This window comes from Styela clava, chromosome 1 (assembly GCF_964204865.1).
Source record: "Styela clava chromosome 1, kaStyClav1.hap1.2, whole genome shotgun sequence".
Taxonomy (NCBI): Eukaryota; Metazoa; Chordata; class Ascidiacea; order Stolidobranchia; family Styelidae; genus Styela; species Styela clava.
This window is the reverse complement of record NC_135250.1, coordinates 14,292,580-14,320,292: the sequence shown is the minus strand read 5'-3', so window position 1 is coordinate 14,320,292 and position 27,713 is coordinate 14,292,580. Positions and strand designations below refer to the sequence as shown.

The window sequence follows — 27,713 nt, the reverse complement described above, 5'->3', positions numbered from 1 at the left end:
TGTGTGGTCAAAAAGGTACCTCGGAAGCCGTTGGAATTTTACATGGTCTGCATACACAGAGAGAGAGAGGCACACGAGATTTACCACCGGGCAAAGAAAGCTGAAGCCTAGGGGCCTAGAAATTCAACTTTGAACTATTCTTTATTTTTAGGTCATTTTTAAATTTGAAGAATTTTTTCAACATAAACCCGATTCGGAATTTTATAAAACTGATATTTGTATAAAGTTTTAATCGGATTAATGTTATTAATTGAACACGTCCCAAATATACTGATTTGAATTAATTGAACAGTTTTGACTCAAATAACGCCTTCAGTTTTTGAACAAGGTTAGATAATATCCATATATAGCTATACTAATTTATCTAAGCCAAAACAAATCCAAGAACTATAATATTTTTTTAATATTTCAGAATCTTTTCCTATAGACCCGTTTATTTGAAAAACGGAATGGTAATTTTATTTATTACTAATGTTTTATTTGTCAGTAATTAGATCATGCCCCCATTCCATATATCCTACTAACGTCACAATAAAAAGAGGCTTCACAAATGGCATAGCCTATCTATAATAGAGCCTCCCATTTTATAAATCCGGCCCTGTGTACATGGGGATCGTGCGGAAACTTTCGAAGTTTTCTACCTCCTAGGTCAAATTATAGCATTTTATAGCCCTCGAGCTATAACTTTCGTTACACAAGATATTTCTAACCCGCTATAAGTTCAATTGAAATAAATTGCAGAAAATTATGAAGCCATTATAAAGAATTTGTTCGGTGCGGCTATCCCACACTAACTTCTAAGGATACTGTATATTGCTAATTAGCAATTTGTAGTGACTGCTAAATGTAGAATATTTAGTTATTTATGTAAGTATATTGTTTTATTATCTATAGCATTACGATAAGCTTTGACATAAAAATGCCTGAAATCATTGCATATCCTCATATCTCGAGAGTGGACAATGAAATTCAGATGAAAGTTGTAAATTGTGAAAAGTTTCAGAAGATAACTATTCGCCTAGAAGAAGAATCACACAGATGGTACCATGCCAGTGCTCATTACGTATCCGATAAAGATGGCCAGGTCGACGTTTCTATCGATGAATCAGTTGGAGGCAGCTACGTGGGCATTGAAACCATGGGGTTATTCTGGTCAAAAGAGAAAATGACAAACAAAAAATTATCCGTAGCATTTGATGGTATTAAATTCAAGATTTATTTGAGCGTTTTCGACGGTCATTTAAACTTTGAACAGCAGACAGATTTGTCTAATCACAAGTCATTAGCCTCAATCACGATTGAAAGAAGATTTGCAGACTCGAATATTTCATGTAGTCTAGTTAGCTATGGAGATTTGAGAGGTTTTTTGTACGTACCTAATGAAAAGAGGCAATTTCTGGGCGTGATCGATGTTGGTGGTTTAACAGGTGGAACAATGAACGAACGAGCATCCCTTCTGACAAGCAATGGATTCGTTACGTTTGCGTTGAGTCTATTTGGAGGTTTCGATCAACCTAAAAATGTTTCTGAAATTGATTTAACTTATATAAAAAGGGCAATAGATTATCTATTGTCCCATGACAAAGTACAAAAAGAAGGAGTTGCAATTATTGGTATTTCACTTGGAGGAACTATAGCTCTTGCCGCGGCTGGATGCTTGCCGAAAATAAAATGTGTTGTGAACATAACTGGACCCATCACCGCATGCGCAAATATAAATTTAAAATATGGAGACAGAAAGTGGAAAGCAGCCGAAGACAAAGAAGAACTTGCTAGATTAATTACGGACACAGTCCAAGACCGGAGATACGTCCTGCAAATTCCAGACTATTCCGATATTAACAATCATATTCCGCCCTTCCACAAATCCAAATCGTCTATACTCTTTATATATGGAGAAGACGATGGTTTGATAAGATGGCAAAATCATGCTAAACTAGCAAAAAAGATGCTTGAATCGACAAATAAAGTAAATTACAAAATGATCATCTATCCCGGAGCAGGACACTTATTAATTATACCGTATGCGCCTGTGATATCAAAAGGTTATCTGTCTCGTAGTTCACGATATGCTTGGTTTCAGGGCGGGAAATTGCCGGGTCATGCCAAGTCACAAATTCAGGCTTGGAGGGATATAATTGAATTTTTAAAACAGAATTCAATACCATTGTCTCGAATATAATAAATCCTGGCGGTGAATTCATCGATTTCTGTGGATTTTGATCACAGGCCCATTTTCGGCCCAAGTTTATTTACGGAATACGGTCGCCACCGCACCTCTTATTGCAGGGATGCAGGGATGGTTATGTGTGAGAGGATTGCTGGACTCCTCGCCGTCGTTGGATGGTTCACGTAACCGCTGGTCGGTTACGGCCTCCTCCACCACCAAGTCCATGGTTCCGAAAACAAACAATATAACTAATCCCATACCCGACTTGGAATGGTATGTACTATGTATGTATGTATGTATGTATGTATGTATGTATGTATGTTTATTCAAAAAACATTAGATTAAATATGTATAGTATGGTCCCATATATAGACAGTTGTGACCGGACGAGAGGCCGTGGTTCGCCATATGGATAAGCCGTCTTATCGGCTTTCCTCTCCCCCGGGATAAATATGTAAATCCGAAGAGAAGACATAAGTAATAGATACAGCCATCAAATAGAGTAAGACCAGGCTACAAAATTTTTTTTCTAGCTTTCGTCAAAGCAAAATCATGCAAAAGTTCATCAAAATTTATATGTTAAGTTTGTCACTCTCAATGCAGACAACCTTTTTTGAACCATTGTCGATCTCAGTTTATTTTTGATGCTTTTGAGCCTTGAGAAAGAGGGTTTAAACTTGTCACGTTTTGAAGAGAATTACAAACTTCGAAACCGAATTTTGAGGCCCCTGGACGTTGAGGCCCTAGGCTTCAGCTTGCCTAGCCTATTGGTAAATCCGGCCCTGGACAGTAGTAAACCAATATATTATTCTATTCAATGTATAGAATTCCCTCGATTCATCCGAAATTTATGGAAACTTTGATTGTTAGTTTTTATGTGCAACACTTGGACTGCATTCAAATTTTGGTATCTGCATGTATGCGTGTTCTAGGTTCGTTTGTTTTGCACTCTATATTCAGGTGGTCTCGATTTCTATTTCTTCTCATATTCTTTCAATGATTCCTTTACTTTTCCGTTGTATTTTAATTACTGTTAGACTTTATCACGAGTGTCGCCGCTCGATAACCAGTATTGGTTTCTCGTGACTCCTTCCACCCCGAATTACCGTTTTTGCTTCTTTTTACATTCTGTATTCATTTAGTGAGTTTCATTTATGGTGAAAAAATAAACTACTCATTACTACAAGTAATTCAACTATGTTGAAAAATTGCAATTGAAATGCTTAAGTGGATATATTTCAGCAAAAAAGTATATACTGGTAATCAAATTTGTACAAGTAAGCAGTATATTTAATAACAAAAAAGCGCATTACAAGGTGATCTTTCAATTTGAAATAAAAAACGATTTGGAAGATTCTTTGGATTCAGCATATGAAAACTAAACAATATTCAGTTTAATTCAGAGGAAAATTCTAATGAATTTGATCATAAGTATACCTGCTTAATTTTATCAAAACTTCTGGCATCGAATTTTTTTTCGAAATATAATGAAGTTAGAAAATATTTACCTCTTTAGATCGAATTACTTCTGATCCACGGAGAACTGAACCTATGCTGTAGTTTTATGAACTGTTCTTCGAAAAAACAAAAATTTTAAGTTTCATGTAAGAAAAAATTATTTGCTTCGAAGGAAAGATAGTTTAAAATCTATATAATTGGGAACAAATACGAATAATAATCAACAACAACAAACCTGTCATGAAATATCAATTTCTTTAGAATATGAATTCATTCAAATTCAATATATAGGAAAAAGTCAAAATTGTGCCAAAATATATTTATGCATGCACTATAGTCCTATAAAAAATATAAATGTGAAACGATTTATGTTACAAGCACGTACAAACAATAATGGCAAAGGCACGCCATAACTAAACCTGATTTCCAATATACAAAATGCTTCTTTTTACCAATTTGTAAAAAGCAATGAAATATAAAAAAAATTGTACCGCCATGAGTGAAGAGATTGCTAAGCAAAAAATAAGTGCAAGTTTGTGAAAATATGAATATAACATCAAAACTTTGAAACTAAGCTTGTATATAAATTATGGTTCTATTGTGAAGGTAAAATGAATTATTGGGGGCTTGGGGCAAGGCTATAAAGCAATGAAAAATTCACCAATATATGAACTAATTATTTGAAAGTAATCCTCACCCGTTTACTTGTTGTAATTGATATTTATCAAGAACAAGTAAACTGTCACAGAATACATATATAACCGTAAAACATATCATAAGCAAATTCTGGATATCTAATTCTATCACTTCCGATCAGACACAAAGAGAATTATAAATAACAGCAAGACAAAAAGTATATTAGTAATATTGATTATGAATATAACAATATCAAAGTAAATAACAAGAGAGAAAACATGCACACTATAAACAATGAAACAGTATCAGATGGTAAGGCACTATCACATGCAAACATGATCAATATTAAATATCATTATAAAAATCTAATAATGTAAGGGTATTTTTACCAGAAAGTGCAATGCCTCTGTTGCAATAATCATCATCTAACTATAGATTGACATATGTTAAGGAAGCCTCTTCTTTCCATGTAAATATGATATGTGAGAACAATATAACATCAGCACCAGCACCAGGCCATTTTTTTATGAGTGAATTAACAAAATTATCAAGACTACAGTGTGTAGTGTCAATCACAGTGTGATATGACAATTCCACGATTCATCTCAATCTGTCATAGTACTCGACAGCTTGTTCATAATATTCTTTGGCGAGATAATAACTCAATGTAGGAGGGATTTCATGTGAGCTGAAAAATAAAGGTAAATAGCAAAACCAAGTCGACAATAATAACATCAATTTGGCTATTCTTGTCAAACTCTGCAGGGTAATTCAGCAGTGATACCGTAAATGAGTTTCTCACATGAGATGAAACGTGAATCATCCATAAAAACATGCACCCCACCGTTATTAGTAGCGTATCAAAGAAATCGGGTCATTGAGAACAAATTGATGCTCACCAGGATCCATTACAGAAGTTGACAGTTAATCCCATATCACTGATGCCTGTGACAAATCCTGGTAAATAAGTTGCATTCTGTAAATCTGGTATAGCAAGAATATGATCTCCTGAATGAAAAAGTCCAAAATAAATGTAATGACATGGAAAATGAACTATGTATGACTATGGAAAAAGGAAAATGAATACATACAATAAAAACAGTGCACTATAAGTGTAAGTTTCATAAATAAGGATTTGACTGAACAAACCAACGTTTTTCAACTAATCATGACTAAGCGACCAATAGTGACAACTATCAGTGACTAAGTCAATAGTTGTGACATGAATACTTTTCAATCACTGATCAAAAGGCATAGAACACAGGTCGGCAACCTTTTGCTTTGAAAGAGCCGTTTGGCATCCTTTCCATCAAACTCAAACCCACTCGGAGCTGCAACATCTGGTCCAATATCAGTGGCTATTAAAATTCACAGAGAACAAATTATGATGCAATAATCTAGTTCTTACTAAGAACCTAAAGGGAATATGAATGATGCAATAACTTTGTCTATAGCAAAATCAAAATAACTGATGAAATTTAAAAAAAAAGTTTGTTTCGAAGGACATGCATCATGTTAATGCGACCCATTTTTACCACTTGAAACCTATAGTTTGGAAACCGCGGTGATGTGTAATTAGTGAGAAATATGGGCTTCAAGTCTCCCGTTTCGTTGAATCCCTACTACTTCTAACAAAAAACTGCTGTAACTACTTCAATTTCAAGTTGTATTTTTGTTTACACAATTATAAGATTTAAATTTTTGAATGCCTACACTGGATGAGAGTCATTGTATAATTTGAATCATTGTATGAGACTGTTCTTAGATTTAAAAAAAAATGTCCATGTCATCGTGTGTATTGATCTGTGGCCTGATATAAACAGAAATGCGAGTCAAACAGACACCACTTACCTGTTTCAAAATCATGTTTTCGACTGAGTGCTCCGAACATATGAGCCAGGTATTGTTCACTTGTAGTTCCATCAGACCATTGCAGGGTGAATCTACGAGTTCTTCCAATCCTTCGTTTGCAGAAAGCTACCAAACATGAGAACAAATTAGTGAAAAAACAACTTACTGCATCAAATACATGTGTAAACAAGCATAAAAACTGTAGCATGATTAAAGGATGTTTTATGACAGTGACAAGAATTGCTGGTTTCACATACATAGGATTTTAAAACCAGTACTCAATCTAAACAAAGTTGTTTTTTTTGTAGAAGAATATTTGTATTTGGTTGTTGAAAAAGGGGTACTCCCGTAGTATGTGTACCAGGTTAAGGTTAGGCCATAACTTTATTTCGATTTTCCTTATTTACTTGATGTAAAGTGGGCGAACAAAATTAGTTATCTCCATATTGGTACACATACTTCTGGAGCGCCAAAAAAAGAATGTGTAGATTCATAGTCATTGATGACCTTTGTAATAAGAATAAATGAATCACCTATTTAATTCTATACATAGTGGTTAACCTTGTAACAGAATGATTACCACTTAATTAATTCAAAAATAAAAGAAAATGCAATATATGGTATACAATTGAGAAAAGCAAAAAGAGCTCGTTGTTGGTGGTTACATATCAGCAAAAATGTTCTCTCAGTGCGTTTTTGTACACAATTGATAAGCACTACCATTAGTCATAATTGAAGCTGGATCAAGTCAATGACACACTGGTAAGAGGTTGGCTATCAAAGTCAATGAGTATATTTGTATCAGCCTCATTGCTATTTCTGAAAGAAACACAACCGCATCCATATTTCATGATATAGCATAATAAATTTACCCAGGTGATATAGTCCATCAGCATCATTTCTGGCAACAACAGCTTGTCCTTCCCATCGCTGTTCACATTGATCTATGTATGCAATGTTGTCCTCATATTTTAAATTAGTTATCAAATAAACCTGAAAAACATGAATAATATTCAGTAAAATAACATAGATAAAGCTATATCGAAAATAACTAATACTTATTAGGTCTTCTTACGATAGGTGATATATAATTTCATGTATGGATGGAAGTACATAAATTGCGAAACCAATTTTAAACCTGTTAAATCTGTGTCAAATCCAACCAAACTGTACCGAAATTCTAGAAAGAGTGCAATAAAAATCTATGTTTTAATAGACAGATTCCAAAATAGACCAAATAAATAATTTTAAATATTCCAGCAGTGAAATAATTTGCTTCTATCAAAGATGGGATAGGTTTTACATATTCATCCCGGGGAGAGAAAAGCCGATAAGATGGCTTAACCGTTCGGTTACCATTCCATGTCAGGTATGGGATTAGTTAGTTATTTGTTTTCCGAGGCGTGGACTTGATGGTGGAGGAAGCCGTAACCAACCAGCAGTTACGTGAACCACCCTACGGCGGCGAGGAGTCCAGCAATCCTCTCGCACATAACCATCCCCACATGTGATTCGAACCTGCGAACCCACGAAGAGTAATCAGAGGTGCAGTGGCAAGCGTATTCCTAGCACTTAGCATGATGAGCCACACTTCCGCGCCAAGCAATAGTCGATTATATCATGTCATAAAAAATACAACACAATACCTCCTCTCGTGGTAATACAGATTCTGAATCATCATAAAATTTGACATAATATTTCATATTCTCAACAGTAAGTACAATAGCTGGTGCGTAACTGTGAAGATATGATGGATGTAATGCAACAATACGATGATGAGCCTGTAATGCAATAATGTATACATAATCTTAATGCTTTATATAATAATGTTTATCAATAACTAGTAATACACAATTATAAAATGAATTGGAAACTAAATGTAACATTGGGAAGTTGAAAAAGTGATTAGTTCGAGTCAATTTTCCTTTTTCAAGAAATATAAATATAGAATCTTTATAACTAGAGTTATTATATATAATTAAGCATAAGCCATTGTTGCTAATGCATGGTGAATCATTTTGTGACAATCATTTTTTTAACATCAAAAGTTGCATAAAATAGTCGGTACAATCAGTAGAGTATTTTTTCAACATAGGTACGAAAAATGCACGAAATGTAGTGTATGAGTGTGGCACAGCACAGTGGCATGATGCCTGGGTGTAGGAGACAATTTCAAGTAGTTTCTTTTTCATTTATTCACAAGTTATTATAGACCCCAGGAGAATCGAAAGTCGGCCCCATAAAGTTCATGTTTATGTTTGTCCCACTTTTGACAGAAAACTACCCAAAAATCATAGTCAACTTACTGTAATTTTATTCTTGGCATCTTCTTCATCTAATATTACATTGTCTCTAGACACTCTCGAAATTGAATTATTAGCATCAGTCACATCATATTGTCCATTCCCATAGATATTCTTAATTGTTCCACTACAAAATGGAGTATTGGAGTACAAAAAGTATTGCAGTGTTATAAACATAGCATTCGATAAATATCTTTGACTTAACGGTAGCACATTCCAAATGCAAGAAGTAAATAAAAAATTGCGTAAGGCACAAGAGTTTTTACTTTCTATTCACACCGTCACATTTGCAGAAAACTATAAACAAACAGCGGCTCAGATGCATGGAACTACTAAGTAAAAACAGCATAAATTTTTGGGCATAATCAACCTTAATTGTAGCATTGGTGGGCCTTAATACATAAACTTATGATGACAGGGTTCCAGTTCAATTTAATGTCTCTGATGACATATTCACAATATAAAGCTGAGAGTCAAGTGCAAAACAAAAAATTTCATTCCTATATAAATGGTATTTTTGCTTGAATTTACTGTAAACTATGCTTTGATTGAAATTATCCACAATACCCATGGTTGTCTGAGTATTTATATATATGAATATATATCTACTGTTGCCACATTCCCAAGGAGTGCAAAATAAACTTACCGATAATACCAGCCATCATCATCAAATTTAGCCAAAACTTCTTGACCAATTTCAAGTGGAGCTCTAAAGTCATTAGGATGGTGACGTGCTAAAGCAACAGAAAAATAAATGATATAACACATTACTGAAAAAAAAAATATGGATACAAATAATTATCATTTAAAACGAATCAAAACATGCATGATTTTTTGAAAATTGGTTGAATCATATTTTCTTACAGATTGAAAATTATTGAAATTGTGAAAATTAACAATAATTAAGCATGCAAAAACTGGACTCACAAAGTACTACACCTGTATCCCCATTTGTGATAGTGACCGCTTGATTTTCTTTGTCCAAACTAACTTGTATTGGTTCTTGTACCGGTTCTTTTACTAAAATGAAAACATGGAATTTTAACTGACTAAAAATCAAAGAAAGTTAAGAGCAATCTACAAGTAATTCAGATCAAACCTATCTTAAAATAGGTGAGATTGTGTACCTCAGAATACTGATGACAGAAATATACATTTTTCATTGAAATTCACCAAGTCAGAAGAAATAAGATCGAGAGTCGCAGCCTTAATTAAGTCTTCACTAGCTGGTGTTCCAACACAATCATTTTATTTTTCATACAAATAATTCAAAACAAAAAAAAATTCAAATTGTACCATGCGTAAAATTTGCACTATACATACAGAATGCAAAAATGAACTGAAAAAGAGTGTTCACGGTTAAAGGAGGCACAAAAAAACCAAGTAGCAAAACCACAAGTGACATTCAAGCAAATATTGTAAAACTGAAGCTATGCAAAATCAGATAAAAACATCAAAGATAGAAAAAACACTTCGTGAGGCGTGATTAGGATTAAATCCTAGTTTTCAATTTTTTTTTCTTAAATAAAATATGATAATTTTACATTTCACAAAAAAACTAATGAACATACCCTTTTTCACAACCTCTGGCTCACTTTGAACCCTGCAGATAAAATAAAATCAATAAATAAAATGGTAACCATAAAATTAAGAATCAGACAACAATATTTAGTGATTGCAATATTTGGTGAAGACCGCCAAAATTATGTTCGAACAATGGTAAGATCATCTACCCAATATCGCGAACTGAAGCGTCTTGCTGTGGAATAGGTGATGTCATTCTGTCTTCAACATGAATTATTTCTTTCACAGGAGTCGGGATTGGCTTTGGAGAAGATTTCTGTGATGAAAAATTTTCATTCAAAATAAACTGGTAAAGCAAATTGAAAATTTCCGTCAAATGGAAAAAATTAATAAATTCTTGTTTGCGGGGAATATTTTATAAAACACAGCGGCAAGATTTTAGCCACCCCGGTAAAACACAAATTAATGTTTGATTTCACTGAATTAGCAAATATTGGTGTTTTGAATTTTGTTCACCTAAACCTACTTGAATTGATACCACTTTCAAATCAGAAATCAAAATGTTTCTATGCCTTTGTTTTAGCTTCATTTGAAAACATATTGACATCAGTTTTCTCTTGCATTGTAAACATATATAACAATACTCTGCTACTCTTACGAAAGCTATTTTATTGATTCATTCCTATTTTTAATTCTTAAAATTGATTAGAAGGGTTAAAATACCTCTTTTTTACGTAATCTTTCAATTTCAGTTGTTTGTTTTTTGAGCATTTCTTGTAAAATTTTTATTTTCTCTTTTACTTCAGTAAACTGTTGAGTATTCGAGACAACGCTCACTTCTGCAAATATTTAAAAACACAAGTTATTATATTTAAAGAGTTGCAGAAGATTTTACAAATCAATATCACAAGTTACACAAAACTAATAGAATTTATTCAAGATTGTGGGTAAAGAATTTAATAGATCAGGAATAAAAAGCAAAATCTCACTTAAAAAGGTAAAAGTGCAGGGCAAGTTAGCTGTTGTGAAAAGAGAGAAAATGGCTATATTATATGGCAAACCATGGCTTCTTGTAAAGCTACCAATCCAGTATTGTCACAGGAATGATTATGTAGTTAGGATAGAATAGGATATACACATTTATCCTGGGAAAAGAAAGACGTTGAGACAGCTTAATCATATGGTGAATCACGGCCTCTCGTCCGGTTATCAGTCCATGTCAGGCATGGGATTAGTAATCCAGTTATTTGTTTCAGATGCATGAACTTCATGGTGGAGGAAGCCGTAACCATATTCCTAACATTAAGCATGATGCGCCACATCGCCGAGCAGTTAATCGATTGTTCTTGATGCGTGGACTTAGACACTGGAGACAATCATAAGTTAACCATTTGATATTAATGTTGAAACTCTGGGAAGATATACTAACACATATGGAATTTAAACCCGCAAACCAAACCCAGGCTGATTACCATAACCTGCAGTGAAAAGGGTTTCATGGCTCACAGAAAAATGAAGTAAACATCCAGCTGCAGTTTCATTGTCAATACTTACGTGAACAGGAATCATCATCATCGTTTATACTTTCACGCTCAAGATCACATCCAAGTCTATAAAAAAATGCAAAAAAATGTTCACACAATGAAAACAAATTTACATACAATATCGATTTTGTACTAAAATAGCATGATCTCAATGACCTGGTCCACATCATGTTAGCTCATAAAACAAAAATGTATTAAATTTCTTTAATATGACTAGTCAGTTAACTTTCTAATTTTTGAAATACCGTACTCAATTTAGCCAACAATGCTAACATACCCAAATAAAATGTGAGCAAAAGTATAACCTAGTTTCAATAGCGTACAAATAGTCTGACGTGGAAAAACAACAATATCATAAATGTAGATCAGGTATAGAAAAATTTCTCCATAAAATTGAAAACATCAACTATGTTATCAATTCTAGCTTCCGTGTTTAGGAAATAATTGGCTCAGCGATGTGGCGCATCGTGCTAAGCGTTAGAAATACGCTCGTCACCGCAGCTCTGATTACCCTTCGTGGGTTCGCAGTTTCGAATCCCATGCGGGGATGATCATGTACGAGAGGATTGCTGGACTCCTCGCCGCCGTAGGGTGGTTCACGTAACCGCTGGTCGGTTACGGCTTCCTCCACCATCAAGTCCATGCTACCAAAAACAAATAACTGGCTAACTAATCCCATACCCGATCTGGACCGGTAACCGGACAAGAAGCCGTGGTTCGCCATGTGATTAAGCCGTCATATCGACTTTCCTCTCCCCTGGGATAAATATGTAAATCCTTCCTAATTATTGCAACAGCTAAAAATAATTCTTACCTTTCCAATCTTGCTTTGATGAACTGGACTGCAAGTTTGTATCGAGTTTCGTCAATTTTTATAATTGTTTGTCGTAAAGCACGCTTCTTTGAGTTGTCACAGAGTAGAATTTTGTAGTGATTTGAGAATAACTGAAAAATTAAAAATTGGACCGTCAAAATCTATTAATTAGATTAGGTAGTTTACCTGAACTGCTAACATTTTTCTGAGAAGTATAATGATGGATTCTACATACTGTAAATTTAGGTTAAAATGTCAATTATAGCAATCAACGTATAAAATTATGAAAACGGTACTCCTGTAGTATGTGAACCAAGATGGCGGACACCGTAACGTAGTATGTGTGCCAGAATAGACTATAACTTCAGGTTCAAATACTACAGGAGTCACTTGGCTATTTCCCAAACTCAAAATAGAACTAAAATAAGGAAAATTGAAATAAAATTAAGACCTAATCCTAACCTAGTACACATACTACGTTCCAGTGTCCACCATCTTGGTTCACATACTACGGGAGTACCGAGAAAACTTGGTAAAACCGCAGAAGTCTGATTTTTTAAAAGAGAATAGTTTGTAAAGTTTGAATAGCGGTGAGTAAGATTTTTTGAATACAGCTATCATTTATATAAGTTTAGGAATCATGTATTAATTAAAATAGATAATGCCTATGGACACTGATTATTTTGTGCATCAATGAGCTGCTGAAATGAAAAATCCATACATACCTTTCTTTTTCCTGGCAAACCGACAACAATACCAGGAACATAATGGACAGGTTCTTTGGTACTTGTTCTTGTTTTCGCAAGAACATAATCACCAAGCTGTAATGGAAATATATGAACTTATATTCAAACTCAAAATATCTACTAATTAGAATTTAAAAATAATGATATTTAAATTGTGTTTGATATAACAACTCAGCTGATTCTAAGTATTTTTTGGAAAAGTAGACAGTTTTACGATAAAATTATGTAAAATATCACACTCCTTATTTTTTCCTGCCAGATCAATTAGGAATATTTAAAATCAGAATCCATGTGACACAGAATACTGAGCTATCAGACTATTGACGAATCCACACTTGTGAATATTATAAATAAAAATATAAAAGAAAAAATAAGCAAGTTCTGAAAGTTTGGTTAAAAACCATTGGTCTAATTATCCATGCATATGCATAAAATTTAAAAAATCAATCAAGTTGCACTATTCCTTATTTACTAGTTTTGCCTATACACATTTAGATATGTATTATGGCAAAATGAAATTAAGATCTTTCTATAACTTAATTTGTGGAAGAAATTATAATCAAATAATGAAAATGAAACATACCCTGAGTGAGGGCTGTGGTAATTCCTGCGAAAGTGGTAGAATATATCTAGTTGATGTTATTTGATCTTCTCCATGACTAAATCTTATATGAGCATATCTCATATCAAGACATTGCATTAATGTTCCATCATAATAAAATCCATCAAATTCTGACCTGAGAAGTAAAATAGGTACAGATTATAAAGTTTTAATGATGCATGATTTTTGGGAGGGTACAATTGCTGCATTAAATTGATAGCGAAGGTTTATTATTTGCTGATTTATAGCCAATAAAGTTGCCTAAGAATTGATGTGATAATCAATACAACAATAGGATACAAAGAATGTCATAATTTTATTTTATCCAAGTTAGATAGGAATGACGGTTTCAACTTGGTTGATGATTTTTGTTCAACAGCCTCTGCTCATGTTTACCCCTGCGAGTGAATCCCAATGAAATGATCGAAATTTTGTTCAAACCAATATATGAAAACGATTTTTACCTTGCAACAACAATTTCTCCAGAAAGATATTTTAAAATATCTTTTACATTATAAGGATCCTTTTCATTGTGATCTTCAGATACTGGCTCTGTTTCAGTCTGTAAAAAAGAGAAAATTGTGTATAGATCTATATAGTTATATTAGAATAATGTTCTCCCTTTCTTTCCAAAATTTTTACTGATCAACTCTGTGCATGTGATTGTACAAAAGAGAAATTTTTCTCTTCTAAAATTGTTTGTTCTGAATTTTGTCAGATTCAATAAAATCTGTCTTGAACATTGAAACCATCCAAAAAGAAGAACATGTATGCTGAGAAACAAAGTATAAGGGCGCGGCGGTGTGGCTCATTGTGCTAAGCGTGAGGACGCTCGCCACCGCACCTTTGTTTACTCTGCGTTGGTTCACTGGTTCGAATTCCATGCGAGGATGGCTATGTGCGAGAGGATTGCTGGACTCCTCGCCGCCGTAGGGTGGTTCACATAACCGCTGGCCGGTTACGGCTTCCTCCACCATCAAGTCCATGCAAACAGATAACTAACTAATCCCATACCAGACATGGAATGGTAACCGGATGAGAGGCTGTTGTTCTCCATATGGTTAAGTCGTTTTATCTGCTTTCCTCTCCCCCCAGATAAACATGTAAATCCTATCTTATCCAAACAATGGCAACGTATTGTTGTTTCATGTGATAAGCAGAAAAAAGAAATAATAATCACCTCATCATCCTCATGATCATCATTTGTTTGATTATTAGAGGACTGGCTCGTAGAAACGCTCCCTTCATTATCTGAAGTACTTGATGATTCTGTACTAACTGCAACAGGGACTGCTGCTTTTCGCGGGTTCCGAGGTCGACGTTTCCTTCCAGGCCTTTTAGTTGGTGTATTCAAATCTTGAGGTGATTTGGGTTTTTTCTTCTGTTCTGTGGAGGTCTCGATTACAGCTGTTTGTAAGTCTATAGATTGTTGTAGATATTTTTCACCTAAAAAGTCAAAATATATTTATACATTATGCTGCATTATCACACATCAACTCCTAATGTAGTTTTTCCCATCTTAATGCATAACAACTTAAATATCGAAAGTTTCTAAAAAGCAGTTTTCAACTTTTATAAAATGAGCTTTCACCAAGTGCATGCAATGTAATTTTCAAAAATTAGAAATATTGGCTGGGTTCAATGAGCAAAGTGGTTGTGTGTCCTTTTGTTAGAAGTTAGTTTATATCAAGATATTTCTACCTTACAACAAAAATAAATAACACGTCGTTGTTCTATTGTTATGGAATTTTAGAAAACTGTTTAGTCTGACTTTTAATCTTGTTCAGAATGCGGCCACTGTTTAATGGCATTGGCAATGATTCTTATCTCCGCATATTGGGAGGTATTTAAGATATGTATCTCAGAAGTAACAATTAAGGGATGTTGACGCTAAGCAAGCTAAGCATATGGTTTAGACATCAAATAATGAACAAAATGGATTATTGAAATTATTAATGAAGAATCAATATGACCATTCTTTTTACAACATTGCTGTCATCACGGGAATTATTTACTAATAATCAAAGACTTTTAGATAAAAATAAATTCATACAACAAATTATAAATTTCGTTATCTGAACAGTATGTAAATTTTCAGTAAAAGGGCAGAAGTTGGAAGAAAACTCAAAATGCAACAAATAAATTTGCATAACCATCAGAGGCTGCGCGAGTCTAACTCCCAATCCTTTCTCTATGCCTTTGCGCTAGTGGATCCGTATGCATGTAATGCAAGGATGCTGTAGCAGGAATAAAATACCATAATATGCAATTCAAGAGTCCTGCTGCACACTAATTCAAATATATTTCTGTAACGATTCGTCTGACCAAAATCAGACTAAAATCAAGCACGCCACGGAACAATTATTCCATGCTGAGAACCGATCGTATTTTTTTATTTCGCACTCTGTTTCTGAATATCAATAATTGTTTTTTCATTGTTTGGTCACAATTAATTTCAAACAAATTTATTTATCGCCATATTTAAACTGCATGATTGCTCTTTTCTTGTCATTGTTGTGAACTGCTTGTCTGAGGAAGTCTGATTTTGGTCAGACGAAACGTTACAGAAATATATCTGTGTTAGTGTGCAGCAGGACTCTTGAATTGCATATTAATAAATTTGCAGTTAGCTCTTTTTTATTCATGTTAGATAATATTTATTAATTGGCGAAAAAATGAAACAATTGTAAATAAGGTGAAGTGTGTTTTGTTTTGACACAACACAAATGCTTTATTCATCAACGCTTCCCATTAAAATAGGCCTGTTTACGACATTGGTGATATGTAGAAATGATAATGCCACATATCATTTAGTTTATATATTGCAATTATAATGATATTTTCTAACTTTTCAATTTGCTTTTTCATGTTCAATGAAACTTATATGAAATCTAATGCAAATTAATATCTTCGATTTCAAATTAGATTTCTGTATTTATTGGAATTAAAACATGCAACTGAATTAACTTACACTGATAAAAATTGAATTTTGCATGAAATTTCAATGTTGAAAAAGAATATGAAATGAATAATCAATAAGGATAGGATTTTACATATTTATCCCGGGGGAGAGGAAAACCGATAAGACGCATTAACCATATGGCAAACCACGGCCTCTCGTCCGGTTACCATTCTATGTTAGGATTAGTTAGTTAATTGTTTTCGGAAGCATGGACTTGATGGTGGAGGAAGCCGTAATCGGTGGCAAGCATATTCCTAACGCTCAGCCTGATGAGGCATGTAGTTTGAGCATTCAGCATTTTACCAAGAATTTTAAAATTACCGATGAGACCATGCAATTATGGGCATAGTTGGCCATGACTGATTGATTTCTATGGAATATGAAATAATTCAAAATCTTTCTGGTTTCACTTTGTATTTCATTAGACCATGAACAAGACAAAAGGTTGGGCTCTACACTGGACTGACTAATACTCAGGTAAAAAAAAAATGGAGGAAAACATTAAAATAAACTTAGAAAAATCCGCAGGATATACAAGAAAGCAAATGTATAAAATAAAAATTCACCCAAATGAATTTCATCTAACAAAACTTGAATTTGATGTTTTGGAATTGGCCATCCTTTCTCTTCTAATATCACATCAACTTCATCTTTCACAGTTTCAGATTCGTATTCTGGATCTCTAACATAGTAGAAAGTATCTTTGCTTCCATATCTTAAAGTAAAAATTTGAAGTGATGATTAATTGATACAAAATTTGCAGAACCCAAAGTCAACATTATCAGTAATCCTGAAGGATGTGAACCAAGATGACGGACACCGGAACGTAGTATGTGTACTAGGTTAGGGTAGGACATAATTTTATTCAAATTTTCCTTATTTTAATTCTATTTTGAGTTCGGGGACTAGCCAAGTGACTCCTGTAGTATTTGTATCTGAAATTATGGCCTAACCCTAACCTAGTGCACATACTACGTTCCGGTGTCTGCCATCTTGGTTCACATACTTCGGGCACACCACATTATCAAAGTAACAAATAAGAGAAAACAGAATTCTTAAAAACTGTAAAATCTTCAATTTGATTAGAAACATATGCTGTTATGCTGTTAAAGTGATAATAAGATTTAGGTAATGATTTTTCATGCTAATATAATGCCGATCTTCAGATGTTGATATACAGAATCTATGAATGGTTACACCAGTAAAACCCATTTAGTAGAGATCTAAAAAGAATCGAATATTGAACTAAAATTAATTTATGAGGAAGATAATTAGTGAACATGAAACGATGAAACACCATATTTATCCTATGATTATCACTGTAACAAATAAACCTTTGATGAGTTTGTATTTCAAAAAAAATTTACCCAAATGAATTTTATTTTGCAAGCAAAAGAATACACAAAAATAAACAGCAGATACCGGTAATTTTCAAAACTCAGAGTGAAGAAGATATAACTTGGATTCAATAGTGCAAGAAGGATAGGATTTACATATCTATCTTAAAGGAGAGGAAATCCGTTAAGACGGCTCAATTACATTGCAAACCACGACTTCTCGTCCTGTTACTTGTCGGGTATGGGATTAGCTAGCGAGTTGTTTGTTTTCGGAAGCACGAACTTGATGGAGGCCGAAGAACAACCTTACGGCAATCCTCTCGCACGTAACTATCCAACTTACGAACCCAAGCAAGGTAATCAGAGGTGCGACGGCGTGCATATTTCTAACGCTCAGCATGATGTGCCCCTCCGTTGAGCACGGTTATCTATTCCTAACAACAAACTTTAAACTGAAACTTACTTATCTTTTTCCACCTTAGAAAGATGATTCCATATTTGACCGTTGAGTCGATTTCTGTAACTTTCAAGAAGTTTTTGCAGTTCCCTTTCATAAACTTCCAGATGAACTGCATTTGGATTAACGAGTCGAATTTCTTTTTTGCTTCGAGGGGAAACATGAGCTATAGGCAATACCTGCAAGATAACAACTTCGACATATTGATGAGGAATGTGTATATTGTTTTCATCATATCGTTGGGTCATTTTTTTTTTTAAATAGTAAATAAAGAAAAGTGTTTATTTTGTATAATGCTTTACAGAGATTTAGATATATTTCAATCCCGAAACAACATGACCACTCTCTTTTTTGTTATATATATTGTTATGTTAGGTAGAACAAAACAAACCTAATTGAGCCATGTACATGTCCATTACGAGTAATTCCAGGAGTTTATATTCAATCCATAATATTACACGAAACAGAAAATCGTTCCATATCTCATGTAAAATATAGGATTTGTGTGATATGAAAGTTGACAAATTACATCATTCAGACAGAACTTTAATTGTTCTGTGTATATAATTGAATATGAGGATATGGCTTGTCAAATGAGTGACAGGTAAGAATGATTACACAATCAACTGCCTTTTAACAGGATTGAATCTTCCATAAGTACACATTTAGCCAACTATTGTTTAGAGCGAATGTCTGTGGTTGATTGAAGAAATTAATCAACAGTCAAAACTGTAATCAAAGTTTAGAACTGTACATGAAAAACTCCAATTAGAAATAGCTTACAAGCTTGGAACAGTAATAAATCCAAATGGATATTACAGCAGTTTCCAACCCTTTTTAATTTAATCCTCCCATTATCTAATTTGATTCTCTTTTTCAATCCCACTATTATTTAATCTTTGAATCTCAGCCTGTGTTATGTGCAACTCACACTCTGGTTTCAGCACAGCTTCAATGGTTTATAATGTGTTCATAAATATATATTACAAAAACACTAAATAACATACAACGTTAGTAAAACTATGCACAAATACAAAGTAATATCTGTATTCCCTCCTAGGGGAAAATTCTCGCTCGGGGAGAAATTCCTCCATGCTGGGAAACATTGGATTATAGAACACAGTAACATAATAACAAAAGAATGGAACTCCGGTAGTGTATGTACCAGGTTAGGGTTAGGCCATAATTTTATTCCAAATTTTATCTTTTTTAGTTCTATTACGAGTTAGCGGACTCTCTGTGTTAGCCAAGTGAATATACCCCCTGTCCATAGGTTCTGTCCCTTTATACAATTTGATGTAAAGTAGGTAATTAGAACAAAATTAGTTACCTCCATATTGGTACATACACGTCTGAAGTGCCAAAAAAACAGTGACAAAGGTATAATATAATAACAATAAAATAAATACATGCCAACATTACCGGTAAATGAAATCAACTCACATCGTCAAATACTTTTGATAAAACATGCTTGTTAAGTATAGGAATATATTTTCTACGTTGTCGAATGACAGTCGGACCAAGTGCATCCATGATTGTCATTTTCTTTGCCATTAGACCATTTGTTTTCAACCAAACAGTGTTTGGAACTTCACGAATCCTGAGAAAAAAGTTTTTGACTGTATTTGTCTAAAATTTGAGCCAGTAATTTTCAAATAAATAAGTATATTCTAAATTTGTTGAAAACAAAATTGATAAAAGTTGAAATTTTCGTATGACAACTCTGTCAAAACCACAACCACGCCCTGTCAACTCACGACCACATATTCTAACAAAAAATGCAGAGATAAGTTTTATAATTTATGCAATTCAAGAGTCCTGCTGCACACTAACACAAATTGCTTGTCTGAGGAAGTCTGATTTTGGTCAGAAGGAACGTTACAGAAATACATTTGTGTTAGTGCACAGCATAGAATGGTATTTTTATTCCTGCTACAGCATCTTTGCATTATACGCGTACGGATCCATTAGCGCAAAGGCATTGAGGAAGGATTGAGAGTTAGTCTCGCGCAACCTCTACTGAAAGTTTTATAATGTTATAATATTTCAAGGTTATAAAAAACTACTATTGTAATAAGGGCTTAGTTCTGAGAAATTCCGATGTCATTGTTCTCATACTAATTGAGGGTGAGTATATAAAATAAAAACAAACTTCTTTTTTCTTGATTTCCTCTTGTTATCATTTGTCCTAATTTGATCTGAAGAATTCGTTCTGTGACTGATATCTCCATTAGCTGTAAAAGATAGAAAAATAGCATATGTCAAAAAATACAAGAAAATGAATTCATTCACACACTCTATAATTGTGACTAGGAAAGCAGAAATATACGGTAGATGTTTGAATTTCAAGATGTCAAAAATTTTTCCAATAATTCCAGTGATTTAAATCAATATTTCTCAGATCAGATGAAATAGACTTGTCATACAACATATAAACGTAATTTAACATTCTTTTTATATCATAACCACATAGCATCATATCCGACTCGTTTTCGTAATTATCGGTAATTTAGATATTTGTACACAGATGTAAGTTAAAATACTGTATCAGAGGATGTATTATATTATTACGCCATGACTGAGTTGTAACGGTATAACACTTTGTAAGCATTTTCTGAATACGCAACAGTCAAATGTGAAGATGTTTGTATGTGCTATGCGTAACATAACTTTCACCCTGAAGTTTCCGTTTCATCATTGTGGTAATTAAATTTTGACATATATTTTGAACATCGGAATGTGAAAAATTGTTTAATAATAGACTATATTCCAGATAATCAATATCCTTTTTGGAGAGGTCAAATAGGTTCAGAAGGATATTGATTGTGGACAAGGCATCAGTAGATAAATAATACACATTATCATCACTGTTACATCCAACTTTCCCATGTCAGTAAATGCAATGGCCTTATTGAACAATGAGAGACAACAGATTTTCGTTCTGGTAAGCACAGTGGTAAGCAACCCATTTTTAGAAACACATACCGGTATGTTATTTTGATAACACAAAAGGTTTGGAAACAATAACAACAAATTTGATGTATTTTTAACATACTTATTTGTTTAATTTCGGTTGAAAACATTTCTTCATCATTCACACCAAATTGTCCTCTATGATGTTTATGTGATATTTCTAGTAATGTAGGTTGTGTTGTGATTCCTAATGCAGTGCTAGGCCTCCCAGGCACAGCAGTGTCTTCACTAAAATTTCACAGAACACTTAATATTGTATTATAAATAAAGATTTCTAAGCTTTAAACAATATTTGCTTCAGGTGAATTTAGTCTAGTTATAAATATTAAATTGATTAAAAAATTGATAAAACTACCATACAATGCAGATTAATCATAAGCATAGAAATAAATGAAGACTCAATACTTGGACTATACTTCTCCTACTTCACAAAATCAAACAATCTAATATTTGTAATGCATTCTAAAATTATATTCCCATATACAAAATAAAGAATATATTTTAAATAGTGCCATGCTCAACAAAAACCATAGAAATTATTGTACAATAAAATCAACGAGTTTTTAATTAGGAAATGCAGTTGAAATAAACAATTATTGAATGGTTCTCTATTATCATACAACTTTTAAAATCTTTTCGGTCATACTGGAATATGTCAATTAGTAATTACATAAAATATTAATTTCTAAATTCCAAAAATCAATGTTAACTTTGAAATACTCAATATAATCAATTCAATTGGTTTGAACATTTAAATCATATTTTACATCCACGGTTATAACCTCAAATTATCAAACATCATTTATTTAATTGTCCTATATATCTAATCGTGTAAAAATTACAGTTTAATTATATTTGATTTTGCAACCAGACCACCCTGTCTATCTTCATACTATGTAACTGAATACTTCGTCTGACAGTCATTCTTATTGAATGTCTAAGAGCCAGTGTACATGACCATGCGCTACTTCAATCACATTTACCATTCATGATGCACTTACTATTTTGGTGAACTTGGTGGTAAAGATTTGGCCTTCTTTTGTGCAAGACAACAGGGTGCGCTTGGTGGAGGTGACGGCATACGTAAAGCTACTCTTTTGTCATTCGACGGCGAATCTTTCTATAAACAATTTAGAAACGAAGAACTAGTTAGTATAGAGTTATTGTGTGTACTTTTAGTGTGGAACATTGTCTCAGGACAAGGGTCATACATGACTCATGGATGAACAAATCATATTGTCCATGATTTATATAGAGTATGAGCTTGTTCATTTGAATACAAAACAAAAATACTTAATCAGGGTTTTCAAACATAAAGAAAATAAAAATACAATGAGTGTAAATTCTACACAATAAAGAGCTTGAAATAGGCTGTGAGAAAAATGAATTCACAATAGAAAACATTCAACAATCTCCACTTGAACTATGACATAAGCTGAGATTTTTATATTTATTGCAAGGGAGAAAGTCTTTTGTTAATATGGATTAACCTACCATAATTATATGGCGAATGACTGCCTAGGTCAGTGGTTCCCAAAGGGTGTACCTTGCGCCGCAACAATTGTGTTAAACATAACTAAAATATGATTGAACATCTTACATGTTGTATTTGTTAATATAAATTAATATTTACATATTGTTTTATTTAAAAGCCACAATTTTTTCGTGTAAGTGCACTGCAAGTTTTTTCCTGATGACGCCGCACGAACAAAAAGTTCGGAAACCGCTGGCTTACGTGACTGACTACCTTGGTTTTTCTGTTGTAATACCAATCTAACATAACACATTTAGCTCGAAGATCAGACATTCTTTGCAAATCATCTCTTCCTCGTTGAAGTTCTGATTTCAATAAAGATACATCTTCACTCTGAAAATACAAGAAATAAATGAAAAAAAATTTATAAAATTTTGCCTCGTTATTCAAATGATTCAACCTAGTTACCTCAAATGGAATAGGTCCATGTGGAAGTCCACCATGTGTTGTGTAGCAATGATATCTTCCACCAGTATCAAGAGCAAGTTGATGTAAAAATTGATTTGCTTCTGCGTCATTGCAATTAAAAGATATTGTATGGATTGGAACAGGTTTTCGAAGTTGAATTTGACTCAAGACACAATGCAATGGCTGATTAAAAAAAGAATACAACTAAATAAAGATGGACCAGCCTGCTTTTTTTGAAGATAATCTCTAATAACAAATTTTCTGATAAAAATATTAATTTTGAATATCCTGTACTGCAACAAACAGAATATATCTAAAGATCAGAAATGATGGCCTAGTTGTTTAAGCGTTAGACTTAATTGTGTTGGAATCGCAGATTATAAATCTCCGGTTCAAATTCCATGACACTGACCTCACCTGGAGTGTATCAAATTGGGTTCGAAATGCCAAACCAAAAAGATTCCGGTCCTTTAAAATAAGAGTAGCTTCCTACAAATCATTAGATATCAATGGCTACTTGTACCGGAGCCTTGTACTGAGCAAAATGTATGAATGAGCATTGTATGAAAATATGCACACAAAACAATTTTAATATTGCAGGTAATTCATCTCATCAAATTACCTAAACTCGTTGAAGATCTATTGTTCGCTAAATAAATTGATTTATAACCTTATGTATGAGCAAAGTTAGACTATGATTCAAAACGATTTGTGTCATTCTGTTACAGCATTTAAATTGGGAAAAAAATGATTCACAGTAATCATCTATAATACCTGATCAGGCCTCCCATCAGTTAACAAATATATTCCTTCAGTATTGGGATCAGATAAAGCAATACGAAGAGCTGCAAGAGTGTTTGTACTCCCACCAGGTTCCAAATCTGCGATGAGTTGAAAAAAAGTTAGTTCACCTTGATATGAACATCACTGAAACAGTAGGTAATAAAGAATGAAAGTTTTTCTGTACATACTTCGAACCCAGTGCCAAGCTTTTTGCAAACTGTCTTCCGTTACTTCTTCTAATCTCGGTTTCCATGACGAGGCTTTAGTTTCGAATTTGACCAAGTTGAATTCAGATTTATGTCTCAGCTGTTCCTGTTATCAAATGAAGATAATAATGTTAGTAATCAAATGAATAAAGAATATATTTAGGTGAGGAAATCAGTTTGCAGTTTCCAGTCAAAATTCTGGATTTGGTTTTCTTTATGAGAAATTCACACCAGAGATATTTATAACTGAATAATACACTATTTCAAATACATTCTAGAATAATATTTTTTTAAGGGAGAAAATATATTTCAAGTTGGGTTATATTTAATGAAGAAATATTGGAAGCAATGTTCATTCAATGAGTTTGTATTTGGAAAAGCAGTCTGTTGAAATGATTTGAATCGCTCTCTGTTTCAGTTTTCCCAAAATAAAATAAGCTTTTTTTTAGTCTGTCTATTATACTTTAATTGCTCAAAATGATAAGTTTCAGACTATTCTAAATTAATCCCAAAATCAAGGATTTATAAAATTGAATATCATTATTAATTTCAAAAAGATTTGAATATTCAATACATTTTGGATATCACTGAGTTATATTATACAATATTATGTGATAGATTCTATATTCCACAAACATAATGATCATACAATCGAGCAAATTGAAAAAATCCGTAACAACATTAAGGCAACATTAATATTCAGAGTGTATAAGTTACCTGAAACAATTGCATCAACTTCTCCTTCAAAACTGGTAAATTTTCGCCCATCGAATGAGAAGTATCAATGACAAAATAAATTCTTTCTTCCAATATTGAACCAAAAACCTCTCTGCTGCCCTGTTGTAACCAATCAATTCTAAACAACAATTTTTATAAAATAAGTTTTTCTCAAATTTGAAACCGGTATGAAAATTTTCAGTCGCTACGATTCAAGAGGTAATATTTGAATGTTTCCATCTCCAAAATTAATTCTTAATCACCGAAGTCGGTACTCGCTTAGCAGGAATGTTTTAGTAAGGGTACAATAGGCAACCATATTCTCATGTTTTTATTATACCCTGGGTCTCAGCAAGCATTAGAATTTATGTAAAATCTTGAAACAAAATAAAATTTGCCACATGTTGCCACACCTACATCTTGAAAATACTCAAATCAATGATAGTGACAAAATGAAATACTATAAACTCCCTCTTTGACGTTCATCAAAATTGAGAATTTTCAAAGAAAAGGATTTATTACATAGTATGGTGGCCAAAATTTCTTACATACACACCTCTGTTGGAACGTGCTCAATAATGTCTTCATTTTCCTTTCATAACTTCGAAATAATTCAGCAGATACATAGACATGGACAACTTGATTATCTTTCCAAACAATATGTGGAAAATTTTTGCAATATTTGGCTTCAATCAGCTTCAATATTTGATGCTGAAAATATAAGAAAATTCATCAGGAAGTGAAAATAACGAGAAATGTTTTTAATTTTTATTATAACTAACATTTTCGGCGCTCCCAAAGTATGTGCAACAAGATGGCGTACAACCTGAACCCAAACCTAATACAAATACTATGTTCAGGATGTGCGCCATCTTGGTGCACATACTACTGGGGCTCCACATTTTCTGTAAAAGCTGGACTCTAAATTACATAGTATGGCCATGTCTATTCCTGCTACACCATCTTTCCACTTTACACACTAGCGCAAAGGCATGGAAGAAGGGAGTTAGTCTAACATAACATAAACTCACAGTTACTTATCAATAGGACAAAAATCTTTTCTAAAATTTATTTTTTCAAATATGTTTTCATGTAAGTAAAATAGATAAATCATGTTTTAGCAAATTTTACCGGGCAAAATAAGGCTTATTCCGACTTAATTGAAAATTAATTAGAATATCCAGATTACAATTTATCCGTTTACACTTTTTCAAGAACTTTGTATACCTTACAAATACCAATGTTCATTCAATACCTAAATAAACATTAAATTTCAAGCACAGATTGTACTGCAATATCATCATGCAATCTAATAGGCTAGTTATACCGTTGTGATTTGACTGCCTTTCCTTAGCGTGAACGGGAATATTGCTCAATGTAAATCAAGCAACATTAATGGCAGCCAAAATCACCAACCCAGACACGTGCCCGCATTATCTATATAATTTGTGACGAAACAATGTGCTTGAGTCGGTTATTTGCGTAAATACCATTTTATATTTCATGTGCGCCTCGTTTGCATTGTTGTCTCTGCTTGAATATTTTATAATTCATTATATTACAGTTTAGAATCTCTGACTTAGGCTGTATACCCTTCGTATACCCTTTATCAGTTGTATACCCTTATAATACTTATGGTCCAGTATACACTTGGGTATACTGTATACCTGGTTGAAGAGCACTGAACTAGAATATAAAAAATCTATAAAATTAAAATGAAATGTACAGAATTCTTGACATTATTGAGATCAATGATGAAAACACACCAGCTTCAAAAAAAATTGAATTAAGACACCCTGGAATAATTTCAGATCAGTGTTTGTTTCTTAGGCTACATGTTATCAGCTATAACAATAACTAAAATCTGAAATGAATACTTCGATCTCAAAAGATTAATGAAAAACTAACTTCACTTGCAACTTACCGCATCATTCCCCATTGTATTAGTTGGTTTGCCCTGCAGTTCTATGACGTCATCAATATGCTTGAATGCAAAACTTGCCAGCGCATGAAATATAGTCAGTCTGTTCGCTTCTAGTCCATGTAAACGCAGCCAATCTTTTGATGATAAATTTGCTTCTTGTCGCTTTGTTAATACGGGCACCAGAGCTTGACTATCCACTATAAAAAACAAACATTGTAATTTGGTATTGCATTTTTTTGTGCTAAGCATTAGGAATATGGTCGCCACTGCATCACTGATTACCATGCATGTGTTTGCAGGTTCAAATCCCATGCAGGGATAGTAATGTGAAAGAGAATTTCTAGACTCCTCACCGACGTAGGGTGATGGCATGGACTGGTAACCGGATGAGAGGCCGTGGTTTGTCATATGATTAAGCCGTCTTATAGTCCTTCCTCTCACCAGGAATAATATGTAAATCCTATTCTATTAAAAAAACTATTTGTAAAAATATTTGATATACCTCTCTGTTCACATTCTTCTTCTATGTTGGAAATAAGTGCTTGAATATCAGCTAGAATATTACGAGCTTCTTCTTGTTCATTCCAAATAAGAAAAACATCCTCCCGAACACCTGCACCGTGTGGCAATCCTCCACGAGATTTTTGAGACAATCTCATGCTAGACATAATATTAGAAGTTGTTCCATTAAGTGGATAGCCACTGGTTTTATGCAGTATGTCATCATCATCTTCATATTCTGATTTCACAACGAAGGCATGAAAT

At 33.4% G+C, this 27,713-nt stretch overlaps 2 protein-coding genes across 3 annotated transcripts in view; one reads left to right on the top strand and one right to left on the bottom strand.

The window, feature by feature from the left end:
• Positions 1-901: 901 nt before the first annotated feature.
• On the top strand, positions 902-2,263 carry LOC120347055 (acyl-coenzyme A amino acid N-acyltransferase 1-like). The gene has a single exon (XM_039416872.2). It carries the CDS (start codon positions 920-922, stop codon positions 2,180-2,182), a length of 1,263 nt encoding a protein of 420 aa, XP_039272806.2. The 5' UTR covers positions 902-919; the 3' UTR covers positions 2,183-2,263.
• A 209-nt stretch (positions 2,264-2,472) lies between these two features.
• The window catches only part of LOC120347044 (von Willebrand factor A domain-containing protein 3B-like), a 32,638-nt gene continuing 7,397 nt past the window's right edge, over positions 2,473-27,713 (bottom strand). The window contains exons 8-38 of one of the 2 annotated variants that reach the window (XM_039416852.2): positions 27,451-27,713; positions 26,949-27,145; positions 25,581-25,735; positions 25,025-25,163; positions 24,290-24,413; positions 24,093-24,199; positions 23,319-23,501; positions 23,124-23,243; positions 22,378-22,496; positions 21,459-21,604; positions 20,556-20,637; positions 19,847-20,003; positions 18,410-18,582; positions 17,176-17,324; positions 14,828-15,093; positions 14,112-14,209; positions 13,630-13,783; positions 13,026-13,121; positions 12,301-12,431; positions 11,497-11,552; positions 10,666-10,781; positions 10,152-10,258; positions 9,990-10,021; positions 9,346-9,438; positions 9,065-9,152; positions 8,422-8,545; positions 7,762-7,896; positions 6,988-7,108; positions 6,116-6,241; positions 5,164-5,272; positions 2,473-4,952 (exon numbers count right to left, since the gene is read on the bottom strand). In XM_039416852.2, coding sequence (XP_039272786.2) covers positions 4,865-4,952; positions 5,164-5,272; positions 6,116-6,241; positions 6,988-7,108; positions 7,762-7,896; positions 8,422-8,545; positions 9,065-9,152; positions 9,346-9,438; positions 9,990-10,021; positions 10,152-10,258; positions 10,666-10,781; positions 11,497-11,552; positions 12,301-12,431; positions 13,026-13,121; positions 13,630-13,783; positions 14,112-14,209; positions 14,828-15,093; positions 17,176-17,324; positions 18,410-18,582; positions 19,847-20,003; positions 20,556-20,637; positions 21,459-21,604; positions 22,378-22,496; positions 23,124-23,243; positions 23,319-23,501; positions 24,093-24,199; positions 24,290-24,413; positions 25,025-25,163; positions 25,581-25,735; positions 26,949-27,145; positions 27,451-27,713 — 4,054 coding nt within the window. In that variant the 3' untranslated portion in view covers positions 2,473-4,864. The remainder of the gene's footprint in view (positions 4,953-5,163; positions 5,273-6,115; positions 6,242-6,987; positions 7,109-7,761; positions 7,897-8,421; positions 8,546-9,064; positions 9,153-9,345; positions 9,439-9,989; positions 10,022-10,151; positions 10,259-10,665; positions 10,782-11,496; positions 11,553-12,300; positions 12,432-13,025; positions 13,122-13,629; positions 13,784-14,111; positions 14,210-14,827; positions 15,094-17,175; positions 17,325-18,409; positions 18,583-19,846; positions 20,004-20,555; positions 20,638-21,458; positions 21,605-22,377; positions 22,497-23,123; positions 23,244-23,318; positions 23,502-24,092; positions 24,200-24,289; positions 24,414-25,024; positions 25,164-25,580; positions 25,736-26,948; positions 27,146-27,450) is intronic. The other variant, XM_039416861.2, reaches the window with a different exon arrangement.